This window comes from Fusarium mangiferae (assembly GCF_900044065.1).
Source record: "Fusarium mangiferae strain MRC7560 genome assembly, contig: FMAN_scaffold010, whole genome shotgun sequence".
In the NCBI taxonomy this organism is placed as follows: Eukaryota; Fungi; Ascomycota; class Sordariomycetes; order Hypocreales; family Nectriaceae; genus Fusarium; species Fusarium mangiferae.
Window position 1 is genome coordinate 466,811 of NW_024573930.1, and position 14,543 is coordinate 481,353.

Sequence of the window (14,543 nt, forward strand, 5' to 3'; positions counted from 1 at the left end):
AGTAAGAAATTGATTGGACCATCTATTGTATCGTCTGCCTCAAGCAAAGGCTGTGCTTATGCCTCAATCTCCCAAATCATGACGACCTAGAGACCAAAACTACCCTAAAAAACGTGTAAGACCCTGCAGATCAGTCGGGGTAATCATTCGGCCATGAAGCATTCTTACCGATACACGGTCAAAATGAAAGCAATAGCTGACAATTATGTGAGCTTGCCAGTGGAAACGTTTGATGTCCCTTGAACAGGCTCGATGGAATTGTTATGGCTCCTGGTTTTTAATCTCATTTATCTTCTAACGTTGATTATGCCTCTTTAAGCCGATCCAGTTGCTCAGCAAGACTTGGACTTTATTCTGTGAAGCATCGTGAGAAATATATAAATAGATGTTGGTTAGAGTTAAAACTGATCATATGAGAGCCAATGACATGAAACTGAGAGATTCGGTATTCAGGTGCTTTGCCTTATGTTGCCAAGCTAAAAATCTCCAACACTACGGCAAGATATCATCTTTGCCGAACATATATTTCTCAACCTCGACGTCACTCCCAGTTGACTCTCGAACACTCAAACATGCACACATCACCATGTCACCCTCAATGCCACTCCCCCAACCAGAAATGGTCCAGATACACGCCACCTCACACCCAGAACCAACAATCTCACCAGAGACAATAACCCGCATTAACGCAGCCTACGACTGGACAGGCCCCAACGATCCCTCCAACCCCCGAAACTTCTCCCTCCTCACCAAAACCCTCAGCATAGCATCAATAACATCCCTCGCCTGGTCATCCTGCTTCGCCGGCGCAATATACGCCCCCGCCCAAACAGCCATCAGCCATGACTTCCACCAAGGCCGTTTACCCTCTGTCCTCCCTCTGAGCTTGTATAACCTCGGTATGGCGTGCGGTCCACTCGTTGGAGCACCGCTATCTGAGACCTATGGCCGCAAGACGGTCTATGTGGCTACGACGCCTATCTTCCTTGCTTTTCTGCTAGGGTCGGGGTTTGCGGGGAATATTGTGAGTTTGTCGATTTGTCGGTTCTTTGCGGGGATGTTTGCGTCGCCGAATGTTAATAATACGTCTGCTACTATCATGGATTATTGTGCGCCGCAGTATCGTGGTGCGAGTTTGGGGATATACTACTCTATTCCTTCGCTTGGAGCAGCTGTTGGACCGCTTGTTGGGGGGTTTGTTGAGAGGTCCTTTGGGTGGCGGTGGACGCAGTGGACTGCTGTTGTGATAACGTGTGTTCTTTACATTCCGGTTCTGTTCACGAGGGAGACCTATAAGAAGGTTGTTTTGAGAAGACGAGCTATCAGGATGGGGTTGGGTGATAGCGCGTCTCAGCAGACGACAGTTGCTAGGACGATTCGACATTTCTTTACGGTTCTTATCCTTCGGCCGCTTCATATGCTGTTCACTGAGCCAATCGTCACTCTGGTCAGCCTCTACAACGGCTTTATCTTTGGACTGCTATACACATTCATCATCTCCGTCCCTTGGACCTTCAGACATTACTATAATTTCAGCGCAACGGGCGAGTCCCTCTCATACCTGGGTATAACTCTCGGCACTCTCTTGGCCTGTGCCCCTTTCGTCCTAATCGACTTCTCATACTATCAAAAACGCCTTATCCACTGGAATCAAACTCATGATGCAAGCGAACCCTTTCCCCCAGAACACCGTCTCATATCATCCATGATCGGGAGTTTTCTCCTCCCCGCTAGTCTCCTGATAGCAGGATGGACAGCTGAATTCCGCCTCCACTGGATTCTCCCCATATTCTTCCAGGGCATGACGATGCTGGCCTGTCTTTTGATCTACGCTGGTGTAAATCTCTTCATGCTCGATGCTTATGGACCGTTGTATGGTGCATCAGCGTCTGGTGCCATGATGCTGAGTAGATACTCGTTGAGCTTTGCTTTTCCGATGTTTGCGCTGCAGATGTTTGAGAAGCTTGGTGCGGGGTGGGCAACGACGCTTTTGGCGGGTATTACTTTTTTGATGGCGCCTATACCGTGGTGTTTCTTTGTTTATGGGGAGAGGATCAGGGCGAGGAGTAGATATGAGTCGAGCTCATAGTTGAACAAGTCGATAGAACTTGTCAGTCCTCGTCGTCGCCAATCATCTCCATGCCCTCAAAAAGATCAAGCCAGTCCTGCAGTCTCTCCTTGACGAAAGTATCCAACTCCCAGGGCTCATCACTCAGCGCATCTTGATCTCCAGCCCAGACATACATATCCGCCTCCACAACACTCCCATCCTCCAGCACTGCATCAACACTCGTGGGAGAATATATCTCCCCTTCAAAGTCATCGAGCTTCTTGCGCATGGACTTGGTCTCCAGGATAAGCAGGTCTCCATCTACTTCGTGCCCATCTTTCTTTATAACGGCGGGATAATCCCGTGAAAGCACAGTGTAGCGTGCGTACCCGTATACTTTGGCTGGACGGGCGAGTGCTGAGATGGGTTCTGTGTTTGCGGCATCACCGGTTAGAGCCCATGCTAGTAGAGGGCGGGCGCGGAGTGTGCCGTAGATGAAGAGAGGGCGTGGTTTTGAAGATTCAGCCATTGTGATGTATTTTGTGGAATGATTATAAGACATGTGGCTTGCCTTTTCTGTGTCTGATTGTGGATGTGGGCATGTATGTATATTAAGAGGAAGATATCGAGGTGAAATTTGACTCACGGTTGGTGATTAAGTAGAGCTGTGTAACATTGGCATGCTGCCTCGCCATTTATTGCAACGACTGGATGGAGTGCTCCTGATTTTCCCCGATTAAAATTTAAAGGCTAATGTCGTGAAAGCCAACTTAATTTTATGATATCTGATTTGCCTAGTAGCTGGTTATACTTTTTTATCGCTGCTACAATAGGTACACCAGGTGAGTTTATTAGTTAAAAGTTATGAGTTTAGGTAAGTTTAGGGTAGTCCAGATGAGCACTTCTCACATCCCAATCTAAATCTTCAACTTCAACCACCAAAGCAGCAAAGACAACATTTGTAACAAAAGTCCAATCATTTATATAAAACTCCAATAATGTAATGCACGCTATCTATGCCCATGAAAACAAAACAAACCCTCATAGCTTCGCCGCCTCCGCCCTCTGCGCAACCTTCTCCGCAATGGCAAAATGCACCTTTTCAATGGGCATCTCGTCCAACTGTTTTCCAGTCCAGTACTTATCCTGCTCCAAGCCCTGATAAATCAACGCCTCCGTTCCCAGAATCACCTTCCACCCCTTATCCTCCGCAATACCACCTAATCGCGTAAAAGGCGTCGGGTTGTAGCACATCTCCAGAATAGCGCCCTTCTGCTCCTTGTCCAAGAATGTTTCTGTGACTGCGCGCGCGCGAATCTCCTCTTCTGTCTCGGGCTCGAAGTCTGGCACGCACGCTACAATAGCACCGGGCGCTTCGAGGCCTTGTGCCTGTGAGACATCCTTGACATGTAACAGACCCTCGCCGTAGCCGCGCTCAGCGCAGTCGGCGATCACGGCGGTGACTTCTGCCTCGTCGCGGTTGACGAGGTAGATGGTCTTGACCTTCATCCACTTGCGCAGCGCGTAGATAGCGCTTCTAGCGGCGCCGCCACCGCCGACTACGAGGGCTGGTTTGTTGTGGAAGACGGCGTCGGGGTTGTCGATGTTTTGGTAGAATGAGTCGCGGATGCCAATGACGTCTGTGTTTGCGCCGCAGAAGATACGGCGGCCGTCGCGCTCACGGATGAAGAGGGTGTTGCAGGCGCCGACGTCGCGGCATTCTTCTGTGAGTTCATCTAGGTATGGGATGATGGCGACTTTGTTGGGCATGGTAACTGAGGCGCCTGTTCATCTTAGTACTTCAACTCATCCATGACAAGGTACTCAATTGAGTGAGTGAGTGGGTGGAACGTACCGTAAAAGTCGGGATGTTGCGCCAACTCCAAAAAGCCAGGAATATCAGCTGAATCAAGTCTAACCTGACCCCACTTCAATCCCAAATCTTGGTAAATAACATTATGAAGAAACGGCGACAGCGACGCAGTCAATTTCTTGCCAAAGAGGTATCCGTGGCGCTGGAGCTGTGAGACCTGGTTCGATTGGAGAGAGTCCCCAGAGACGGAGACTTCCAATGGCTCAGAGGAGACTTGTTGGACAGACATGATATGATAGGTAGATAGTACAAAGAGACAAGAGACAAGAGAATAAGAAAGTGGCCTGATTGAGAGAATAATCCTGGAAAGTAGCGAAGATAGATCTATTCAAGTAATAAACCCTCCAGTAGCAGAGAACGCAATAGAAAGAAAACCCCAGATCATCTCTTCTCATTTGCCCCGCCTCAAAGGGTTTATCCACTAAAGCTGGGGTCGCAATGCAAGAAATTACCGGGTCTCGACCTCCACCGTCGGATAAAGACTTAGCCACCTCGGCCCCGGGTAATGGATAAACATCACCTTCATCCCCCCCCCCCATGATGTAAACTGTGTGGCAGCGACCGTGGAAATTGCCTTATCACTCTGTGGATGGGTATTTCCTCTTAAACGATTAGCATGCCTTGGCTGGACTCGGCTGGTACCGCCTCGTGACGGCTTTTTGGTATGACGATGGATAAGATCGAGATGGGGAGACGGGGGTGGTATTGGATGAATGATTGATTGCTTTTATCATCGAGTCTTTTGATCAGGGGCATTCTCCGCTCTGTAGATTCTATATCAAGTTGCCACAGGGTCAGTGGTGTTTTGTCTCTCTAGTTATCTCATCATTGTATCTATCGCTGTTCATATAAGCATTCTATCATCGAGTGTCATTCACCATACTACCACTGATACCCATCCAACACATCACATTGGCGACTTCACTATACTGACGAAACACTGTCGTCTGACCGCAGCCATGGCTCACAAACCAAGCATATGCACAATGTCCCTAGGCCGTTGTTTCGCAGGCCACTCCCTCCCCCACAAACTCGACATGGCGGCCAAATACGGCTTCCAAGGCATAGAAGTCTTCTACGAAGACCTCGTCGACCTCGCAAAGTCCCTCCCTGGCGGCGACACACCCTCCAACCAAGTAACCGCCGCCCGCACAATCCGCGACCTCTGCGCCGCCCGCTCCCTCACCATCATCTGTCTCCAACCCTTCATGCACTTTGGCGGTCTCATCGATCGTCAAGCACAAGCACAACAATTTGAGGAATTAAAGTTGTGGTTTGAGCTATGTCACGCATTGGAAACAGATCTCATCTTGTTCCCTAGTAGTTTCTTACCGGAGGAGCAACTCACGGATGATATGGATGTTATAGCCGCTGACTTCACGGTGGCTGCTGATATGGGGCTGGAGCAACAGCCGCAGATTAAGTTTGCTTTTGAGGCGTTGTGTTGGGGAACGAGGATCAACAAGTGGGAGCAAAGTTGGGATATAATCCAGCGTGTGGACCGAGAGAACTTTGGTATCTGTCTGGATAGCTATAACATCCTCGGTCGTATCTACGCCGACCCTGCAGCTGTTGGCGGCAAGACAAAGGATTGCGACACCGTTACAAAGGAGTCCATCAAGCGTATCCTCACAGACATCGACGTCAGCAAAGTCTTTCTAGTACAAGTGGCTGACGGTGAGAAACTCAGTTCACCTCTGAACGAGAGCCATCCGTTTTACAACGCGGAGCAACCGTCGCGGATGAGCTGGTCGAGGAACGCAAGGTTATTCTACGGGGAGAGTTCGTATAATGCGTATCTCCCGTGTAAGCAATTACTAAGGACTGTTGTGCAAGGGTTGGGGTTTGAGGGGTGGTTGAGCTTTGAGGTGTTTAATAGGAGATTTTGTGACAGGGATCAGATTGTGCCGGAAGAGACGGCCAAGAGGGCGGCTGAGTCGTGGGAGAAGATGAAGGTTGAGCTGGGGTTGAGAACAGCCGATGATGTTCAGCCAAGGTTGCAGGCCATGTTGTAAATAATAAGTTTTGTTGTTTGCGAGTTTATAATACCACCAGAATGCATTGTTACCATCATCTACATCTTTTTACTCAGTGAACACTCGATCACAACTCCACAGCCACCCAATCCCATGGTCTATTTTAGACTGTAATCAAATACTGCTACACATTCAATCTCTGATAAAAACTTTTAATTCAGTGATGCTATTCACAGCTTCGTCCTCAACTTCAAATGGTTAACCGCATACTCGATCGCAGCACTATAGCCAAAAACCCCCAGCCCACAAATCACCGCCTCCGCCTTATCGCACAGATAACTATGATGTCTAAAGGACTCCCTCGCATGGACATTCGTGATGTGCACCTCCACAAACGGGATGTCAACTCCCACCAGCGCGTCCCTTATAGCCACGCTGGTATGTGTGTACGCGCCCGCGTTGATAATGATCGCATCGACGTTTCCTCGTGCCTCGTGGATCCGGTCGACGATGGCGCCTTCGCTGTTGGCTTGGAAGGATACGAGGCTGGACGAGAGGGATTCTGCTTGGGATGAGGCAGAGGACTCGACGTCGGCGAGCGTGGTCGAGCCGTAGATGTGAGGCTCGCGTGTGCCGAGGAGATTGAGGTTTGGGCCGTTGATGAGGAGGAGACGACGAGACATGATGAATTGTGTAGACTATGGATGTCAATTGAGGTTACAGTATTAGTTATTCAATTCAGCTTCGTCGAGTAAACTTATCAATGGTCCCTCGCAAAAGTAAAACTCCGCCAATTCCCCAGCTTTTCCCATCCCCCCCCATCCCCATCCCCAAACTCTCGGCATCCCCCGCCCGCGGTTAAGCCTTCATCCCCCTCTACCCCTCCTCCCCCACTGAAACATTCCCCTCCCCACAGCGCACCATAATCCGTTACCGCGGAAAACACTCAAGCTACGGTTTCACACGGCATTTGTTACAACAAAACAAGCTGCCGTGGACTTTTATCCTTTCCCTGCGTCTTCTGGAAAAACAAATAGTTTCCAGACCGAGAAAAAAATAATAATGGAGCAGCACGAGTTGGACGATATTTACGCTTTTGCCGTGCAGCTCGGCAAGGATGCCGGTGACATGCTCATGGCCGCTGCTCAACGCCGCATGGATGGGAATGGGCAGTCTTCGAGTGCTGTTTCGTATGTTGAGAAGGAGAACTCGGTAGATATCGTGACAAAGACAGACAATGGTATTCCACCCCTTGTATCCTTGTGTTCATGGCTTTGGTACTGACTGCCTAGATGTTGAGAACTTTATTCGCACAACTGTTCTCAGTAAATATCCCGATCATGGGTATGTCTTACCCCTCGTCTTATCATGACCCTCACTAACGATTGCAGATTCCTCGGAGAAGAGTCCTACTCTGCCGGTGCTTCACGAACATACCTTGTTGACGATAAGCCAACATGGGTAGTTGATCCTCTCGATGGCACCGTCAACTTCACACATCTCTTCCCCATGTTCTGCGTGTCAATCGCTCTAGTCGTCAAGGGTGTTCCAGTCATTGGCGTCATCAATGCCCCATTCCTCCGCCAATTCTTCTCATCATGCACAGGCCGAGGCGCATGGCTCAACGAGACACAGCGACTACCATTGATCCGAAACCCGGTCCCTCCGATGCCTGCTAATGCGCCTAGCGCTTGTACGTTTTCTTGTGAATGGGGCAAGGACCGTCGCGATATACCAGACGGCAACATGTCACGAAAGATCGAGTCTTTTGTGAACATGGCTTCCGAGAGAAATGGCAGGGGAGGAAAGGGTGGTATGGTCCATGGCATGCGAAGCTTGGGCAGTGCCACATTGGATCTTGCTTACACTGCCATGGGTTCTTTCGATATCTGGTGGGAGGGTGGATGCTGGGAATGGTATGACACCCTCACTCTTTATTTCTACAGCACAACAGAGATGCTAACTCGAATAGGGACGTCGCGGCCGGTTTCGCGATCCTAGAAGAGGCTGGTGGTCTTGTAACAACTGCCAACCCTCCCAGCGACCCAGAAACTGCCGACATCACAAGGGCACACCTTGGAGGCCGGCTGTATCTAGCTATACGGTACGCACCCGTCAACTAAAACTTGAAAGCTCGCCTACTAACACTCGGTAGCCCCGCCGGCCCTTCAGCAACAGAGACAGGACGACAGACACAAGAACGAACTGTGAGAGAGGTATGGAAACGTGTCCGAGAATTAGATTACAAGCGCCCAGGCGTATAAATGGCTTCAACACCATGAGCATAATAAACATATAGAACCCCTTCGGAGGATACAGCAAGATTGACTCTCCATATGCGCCCCAGATTGGTGGCCGCATAATATACCTTCAAACTACATGTTGTCGACTTCCTCCATGCGGGAAACAAAGTCTTCCTGTAAACGCTGCAGATAACCGGGGAGGGCTTCCTCACTTCCAGAATCCTTCGCCTGTCTCAGGGCATCCTGCAGGTTGAGAATGAGCTTTCGACGAGCCACAAGTCTGGTTGACTCTGAGCTACGCTTGGCAGTTTCTCGTCTTCGCCTGATGTCCTTCGCCACTTCTTCTGCTTTGTCAATAAAGGACTGAGGAAGCCCGATAGCACGTGCCAGATTGATGCCATAATGCTCTTCGCCTCTGATGGCACCAGAGGTCGCCTTGTAAAGCATCGTGATATGAGGCAATCCATCTTCAGTTGTCGAGGTAGTGGCAGCCAGGTGCAGGTTGAGAATACCTGGTCGATCCGCGAGAACCTTTGTCAGATCAATGTAGTGAGTTGCAAACCAGACAGATGCTTTCGTTTGAATCAATGCTTCAGACATTGCAATCGCAATCGCTAGGCCATCTCGGTTGCTTGTGGCCCGCCCCAACTCGTCAATCACAGCGAGACTCTTGTCGTCAATGTTCCTCAGGATGAAGGACATTTCTCGCATTTCAACAGAAAAGGTAGAGAGGTTACTCTCAATATTGTCGTCAAGCGAAACCCGAGCAAATATGGTGTGGATGATGGAGAAAGCGGCATACTCGGCAGGCACAAACGATCCGATTTGCGCCATGATCTGAAGTAATGCGACAGCCCGTATGTAGGTACTTTTCCCGCTCATGTTACAACCGGTCACGATGTGGAAACAATATTGCTCTGTAGAATAGTAATCATTAGGCACGAACCTGCCGTTCATAGTCTATGCAAGTCAGTCAGTGTGTATCAGTAGTGGCTTCTCGCACTCACTTTATCGAGGACAGGGTGTCTCGCTGCCTTCAAGGCGAGCGTCGTACTGAGATCTGGCTTCACATAGTCCCGAGTAGTTGCAAGCTGCGCAAAGGAAGTGATCATGTCGACAAGCGCAACCGATTCGCAGACGCGGAACAAGTGTGGAACATCAGAACGTAGTTCCTTCAGCAAGTCTTGTATAACCTTGTCGCTTCGAATGACAACCTCGTTAGAGGTATCTGATAACCTTAGATTGAGCTTGACCAAGTCAAGTGTTTGACATTCAATTTTGTCCTTCTTTCGCACCACATTGATCAACAAATCCGGAAGGGGACGGTCATCAAAATCTGCCGCTCGCAACCTGAGCCAATACTTGCGCCCATTATCGTATCGGAGATTAGCATCAAGTCCGTGTGCCTCTAGATCTGTTTAGTAACATATTGCACAAAAGGAATATTTCATACCATTCAAAGCATCGATGTGCTGGTGGATATCTTCGGTGAGCTCTTTGTATGTCTGTCGAGCGACATCAAGCATTCCGTTGATGCCCGCTTTGACAGCAAAGGTTCTCTGATTTCGAAGATCTAGCGCAGACTTCATGTAAGTGACGTCTGCTTCAATGGTCTGCCGGATAATATTGAGACTGTGGCTTGTGATTTCAGGGCGACAGAGCTCTCGGACCTTGGTTAGTAATACGCTGTTGGCAGGCCCCAACGCCGTGTGAAGTTCGGGGATTGACTCCAGAAAGCTTTTGATCATGAGGACCTGGTTGATCTGTTCCTCTACTTGTTGGACATCTGCATTGGTGGGAACAATGATCAACTATAGGAGTCAGTAGGGAATGCATAGTTGGTTGGTCGGCTTGCCTTGGTCAGGAGCTTTTCCGTGTCATGAAAGAGCTTGAGGGCTGCTTCAGTTAGCGAGGTTCTATGTTATCGCTGCAAACCTTGCCTTTGCGAATCTCCAAGAACATTTCTTCATTAGTGGTCAACTCGTCCAGCGCATCATACCGGGGTGTGATGAAGAGATCTGGCCGAGTGGGTGGCTGCAGGATATTGCTACGAAGCATCCTTGAACCCATCGGGGTGCATGTATGGTTCAGCAGGCCAAACAGTGAGTCTTTAGACTTTGAGTTTCGGATATTCTGCATGATCTCAAGCGATTGGATAGCCGAAATGTCAATCATCATGGTATCTTCTGAAGGTCGGTATTGGATGCGAAGCGAGTGCGGCACGAAGTTGATTGAGAAGTGTTGCTGGATATACTTCATCGCCTGTTCCGGGTTAGTATCTTAACCGAAGGGCCCGGATGATTTGACGTACAGCGGCAAGAGAGCTAATGGCATAGAACTTGCCCTTCGTAGCCACCTTCAAAGGTTTGATGTCATCCTTGAAAGCTAGGTTGTGGATATACTCCAACCCTTCTGTCTCTGACCATGCTGACCTTTCCATTGCGTCGATTTGAACTTCAGGAACAAGCTCTTGGACAAGGGAAAAGAGGGGACTAGGGTTGTTTGGAGGGCAGGCAGTAGTCATGAAGAGAATGCGTGAGGGTGCAGACAGCTGGATCTTGTGGATTGTCTTGACATACGACTGGTTGTCACATATTTGGCTGATGACAGCTTCACCGAGAGAAACATTGACGAATGCGATACCAACCGCAGGAGAAACTCCGCGAGCCTCGCTCACCGCGCATACAATGGTCTGCGCTTCGCTAGGCCCGAGGATGGAAGAGGCAGTTCCATTCCGAGACTTTCTGCCAGACGCTGTACCAGGTCTTGATCCAGGGCGTACAGTAGAAGGTCTTGAGATGTTAGGTCTTGTGCTATTTCCTGAGTGGTCGTATCCAGAGTATTCGCTTAGACTGGTCTGTGGTCGCCTAGGGGCCAAGGAGTTCAGTGCTGCAGCATGGTCGAGATGTGTTTGGCTATCGCTGCTCTGGAAGTAACCCGAGGACGAGCGGCTAGCGGTTCTAGATGGCATGGAGCGGAGCAGCTCTATATTGACATCCATGTTGCGATCGATCTGCTGTGGTCAATTGAGGATATTGTCTAGGTGGTGATAGATAGAAAGGACGTTGGTCTTTTTGTGATTCAGAGTAAAGGCCGGGATAATATATAGGAAGAAATGTATTGCGAAGGACCGGCGGCAACTTCCTGCGTTGGTGGTGAGAAACCTCGAGACCGTGAGGGAGTTTAGGAAAGAGCAGCCAAGGAGAGCACAGTTAAGTCAGATATCAGGCAGTCACATGCGACCATTCATATCCATTTCACGCACTTCTATACCTTTTTAGTATAATGCTAAAGGAGCTAGTCAACTCCTACAAGGCATTTCAAGTGCTCGTCTTCAGTGACAAGAATCGTGACTGAACCTAAGAGACGCTGATGATCCCTTTACCCAAGACTTAAAAGCCAAAGAACCTTACGAATAATCTCAAAGGTCTACAATGCTCGAAAATGATAGCATATTATAACCAATATAGGGCAAGACTAATATTTCTTCCATAATTCCTCAGATAGCACATGCCAAAGCCCATAAGCTTAGATCAGGACTTAGAATCTGACAAGTGCCCTCGTAGTTATTGGAGGTGTTCTCTCAAGTGGCTCAGAGAATAACAGTCTACAATAAAACCTTTCGCGAACCCCCTATCAAAGTCAGCTGAAGTGTCTAATAACTCAAAAACATACAAATCAGATCCTCTGAGATATGTCGACACTTGCAAAGATTCGGGCATCTACTCATGTTGTATTTTCATCGAAAACATGCAAACGATGCCAATTAAATAGAATGCCTTGGTCGTTTGTTAAATCGTCGAAAGCTTTAAGGGGCTCGAGCCTTACTGCAGTGCATATGAACGGCAAGCCCTTCCACGGATCTTCTAGCCCAAGGGAAATCCCAAGCACGTTCTGCACGAGTGGCTCTCCCCCGAGCATACCAATTTGCTCGATGAGAAATACGGCGCTGAAAAGGGTGCCGGCGCGTTGAGGGTCGATCCATGAGGTAACGAGTGATAGCAGTGTCGAGCGGGCACCAAATCCGAGGCCGTAGATCATGGTTGCTATATGGAGTTCGTCAACGGAAATGGAGAGTCATATGTGGAACTTGACTCACCCGCAATCAAAAAGGCCGAGTTTGTGGCAAAGCCAAGCAATAGTGACCCCAGGAAGAGCAGCGACAGGCTAGCCCTCACAATTCCGAGATTCAGGACCTGGGGCGTGGACTTCAGGTATTTGCTAACGATTCGTAACAAAGCAGGCATAATGAAAAAGAATAAGATCAAGTTAACAAGAGCAACTTCGCCAATGAGAGCATTTGTCTGGTTCGCGTGTTAGTTTATGTGCTAGATTCGTGAGCTGCCAAACTTGCCCTCGAAAGCTTCCAATCAAAACGAGAAGATGCATACTGTACTAGAGCACGGAGTGAGATGCCTCTAAATGTGCTGATAAGAAATACGACTGCCGCCAAGCACATATTGTGACTCGAGAGCATGAAGCGGAGAAGATGAATTTGATCGAAGAGCGCATGGAGAGCTGCCCGCAGGATACCGTGACCTTGGTCGTAAGATGCTGGTAGGTCCTCAGCGGAGTTAATGGTCGCTGAGGATGGAGCTATGTAATCCTTTGGCATGACCAAAAGGAGGGGAAAGGTAAAAAATAGTAAGAGATAGCTAATGAGGAAGGGCAGCCAAGGTGAAATGTCAGCAGCAACAGATGCCACTGGAGGACCTACTAACTCGCTAAAGATGAAACACGAGTAGAAGTAGTAGAGACCCCGAGTCCTAGGTATAGACGTAAGCTCTGCCTTCTGGTCTTTCAAGGTCTGGAGGTTACCTTGTCTCCTCGGTGCATGCTTTTGCAACCATGGCAGCAAGTAGCATTTCAGCAGCATACCTTCCTCCTCCCACAAGGAGGAAGACAGAAGAAGCCCACACCAGCTTAATGGGCAGTACAGAATTAGTGACTAACGCACTATTAGCCTCAAGATATTGTGCAAGGTATGCATACAGTTGATACTTACGAACTATGAGAGTCCAAGTGAGGCTCATCAAGATGCCCGCCACAACAACCATGAACACACCCCACCCCGTTGACCTCGATGATCAGCGATGCGCCCAATAGGCAGCGCGACAATGATGGCTACCAGGAACGTCAGTGTCAAGTCTATCATACGAATGATGTTAATTACCCGAGAATGTCTCAAAGGATGCTGCCCAGCCTCGGATCTCGGACAATTTTCTCTGGATTACAGGAGCTTTGCAGAGTTCGGATGTCGGAATGTTATCGTGATAATGTCGAGCGCAAATGGCGTGCTCCAGGGCAGATACCATAGGCACGGTGAGAATCATCATGGCTAGCTCACATAGTAGCTCAAGCCCAATACAGTACTTGAAGCTTGGAGAGAAGCCCGACCAACTATCTGGAACACGCTGTGGTCTTTGGGTGGTGTGGCGATCGGCGGCCGTCGAGGGTCGTGGCCCGAGGAGAGGTGCATCCTCTTGCTCCATAGGCAACTAGGTACTCCAGAGAGAAATAAGAATAAAGGAGATTAAGGCGACGAGAAATCTTTTCCGTTGAGCCCGATCCTGAGCACGAGCGTTTTGGGTGCTGTTTCAAATTGAGATGTAAGAGGCCTCGTCTGGCCAAGTTACCGAAGCAGGAAATTGGTATGAAATAGGTCTGTACCTTAGCTAGTAGTCGGGTGTGGCAATGCCCGAGCCGTAAATTTCCCGAAAGGCTTTTTGGACCGGGCAGGAACGATAATGAGGCTCATCCTTAGTACCTGCCTTCCATTAAAAGGTGGAGGGTACCTGTCCGCCTACAGTAGGTATGTACCTGGGCAGAGCGATCTTGCCAGAATGTGAAAACCTAGCTAAGATGGCAGGAGCCTTTCCGTTCAATTATTATATCTTCTTGAGCCAATCAATAAGTCTTTATATTTCTATAGTATAAGAGATATATTGTTTCTACAAAAGCCCTTTTTATATTTCAATATAAATGAAATTTATCAGTTCAAGAAGTATTTTATCTGTTTCAAAAGCGCCATGCAAGATTGTGAGGGGAAGATTCTGGTCTAGACCCTGGTTGTATGGGCGGCAACGGATGAGGGCCCACATACTAGGTAGGCGCGGGAGTGCTAGCTACTAGGTACCTTAGCTAAGGTACCCGGGGGGCCTTAAATAGTGGATTTACGGCAGGGGCTGCCACACCGATGACGACCAGGAGGAGTAAAGAGCTTATGGCTTATGGTGCTTACTGGTACTTAAGAGGAGGAAGAGTTACACATACTAGAATGAAAACAGAGCCACAATAAAGCGATAGTCGAAAAGGATTAGAATTTATAATAGAGGTTGTACATCGTGGCATATGCCGTTATCGGGCTACTAACGCGAACCATAACACCTGATCGGAATCTC

At 48.8% G+C, this 14,543-nt stretch overlaps 8 protein-coding genes across 8 annotated transcripts; 3 read left to right on the plus strand and 5 right to left on the minus strand.

The window, feature by feature from the left end:
- Nucleotides 1-586: 586 nt before the first annotated feature.
- FMAN_02249 (uncharacterized protein) lies at nt 587-2,089 on the plus strand (the record flags this gene model as incomplete). The annotated part of the gene is made up of 1 exon (XM_041835581.1): nt 587-2,089. One exon carries the CDS (start codon nt 587-589, stop codon nt 2,087-2,089), a length of 1,503 nt encoding a protein of 500 aa, XP_041685731.1.
- Nucleotides 2,090-2,111: 22 nt separating this feature from the next.
- FMAN_02250 (uncharacterized protein) lies at nt 2,112-2,579 on the minus strand (the record flags this gene model as incomplete). The annotated part of the gene is made up of 1 exon (XM_041835582.1): nt 2,112-2,579. The coding sequence occupies one exon, from the start codon at nt 2,577-2,579 to the stop codon at nt 2,112-2,114; it is 468 nt and encodes a 155-aa protein (XP_041685732.1).
- A 512-nt stretch (nt 2,580-3,091) lies between these two features.
- Nucleotides 3,092-4,152, minus strand: FMAN_02251 (uncharacterized protein; the record flags this gene model as incomplete). The annotated part of the gene is made up of 2 exons (XM_041835583.1): nt 3,092-3,834; nt 3,906-4,152. 2 exons carry the CDS (start codon nt 4,150-4,152, stop codon nt 3,092-3,094), a joined length of 990 nt encoding a protein of 329 aa, XP_041685733.1.
- Nucleotides 4,153-4,960: 808 nt separating this feature from the next.
- Nucleotides 4,961-5,938, plus strand: FMAN_02252 (uncharacterized protein; the record flags this gene model as incomplete). The annotated part of the gene is made up of 1 exon (XM_041835584.1): nt 4,961-5,938. The coding sequence occupies one exon, from the start codon at nt 4,961-4,963 to the stop codon at nt 5,936-5,938; it is 978 nt and encodes a 325-aa protein (XP_041685734.1).
- A 191-nt stretch (nt 5,939-6,129) lies between these two features.
- Nucleotides 6,130-6,582, minus strand: FMAN_02253 (putative catabolic 3-dehydroquinase; the record flags this gene model as incomplete). Its single annotated transcript, XM_041835586.1, has 1 exon — nt 6,130-6,582. The coding sequence occupies one exon, from the start codon at nt 6,580-6,582 to the stop codon at nt 6,130-6,132; it is 453 nt and encodes a 150-aa protein (XP_041685735.1).
- A 379-nt stretch (nt 6,583-6,961) lies between these two features.
- On the plus strand, nt 6,962-8,163 carry FMAN_02254 (uncharacterized protein; the record flags this gene model as incomplete). The annotated part of the gene is made up of 5 exons (XM_041835587.1): nt 6,962-7,139; nt 7,192-7,243; nt 7,291-7,815; nt 7,872-8,003; nt 8,055-8,163. The coding sequence occupies 5 exons, from the start codon at nt 6,962-6,964 to the stop codon at nt 8,161-8,163; spliced, it is 996 nt and encodes a 331-aa protein (XP_041685736.1).
- Nucleotides 8,164-8,274: 111 nt separating this feature from the next.
- On the minus strand, nt 8,275-11,143 carry FMAN_02255 (uncharacterized protein; the record flags this gene model as incomplete). Its single annotated transcript, XM_041835588.1, has 5 exons — nt 8,275-9,102; nt 9,150-9,550; nt 9,596-9,928; nt 10,083-10,404; nt 10,454-11,143. 5 exons carry the CDS (start codon nt 11,141-11,143, stop codon nt 8,275-8,277), a joined length of 2,574 nt encoding a protein of 857 aa, XP_041685737.1.
- A 725-nt stretch (nt 11,144-11,868) lies between these two features.
- FMAN_02256 (uncharacterized protein) lies at nt 11,869-13,478 on the minus strand (the record flags this gene model as incomplete). The annotated part of the gene is made up of 5 exons (XM_041835589.1): nt 11,869-12,188; nt 12,242-12,446; nt 12,497-12,908; nt 12,961-13,090; nt 13,316-13,478. The coding sequence occupies 5 exons, from the start codon at nt 13,476-13,478 to the stop codon at nt 11,869-11,871; spliced, it is 1,230 nt and encodes a 409-aa protein (XP_041685738.1).
- Nucleotides 13,479-14,543: the final 1,065 nt, after the last annotated feature.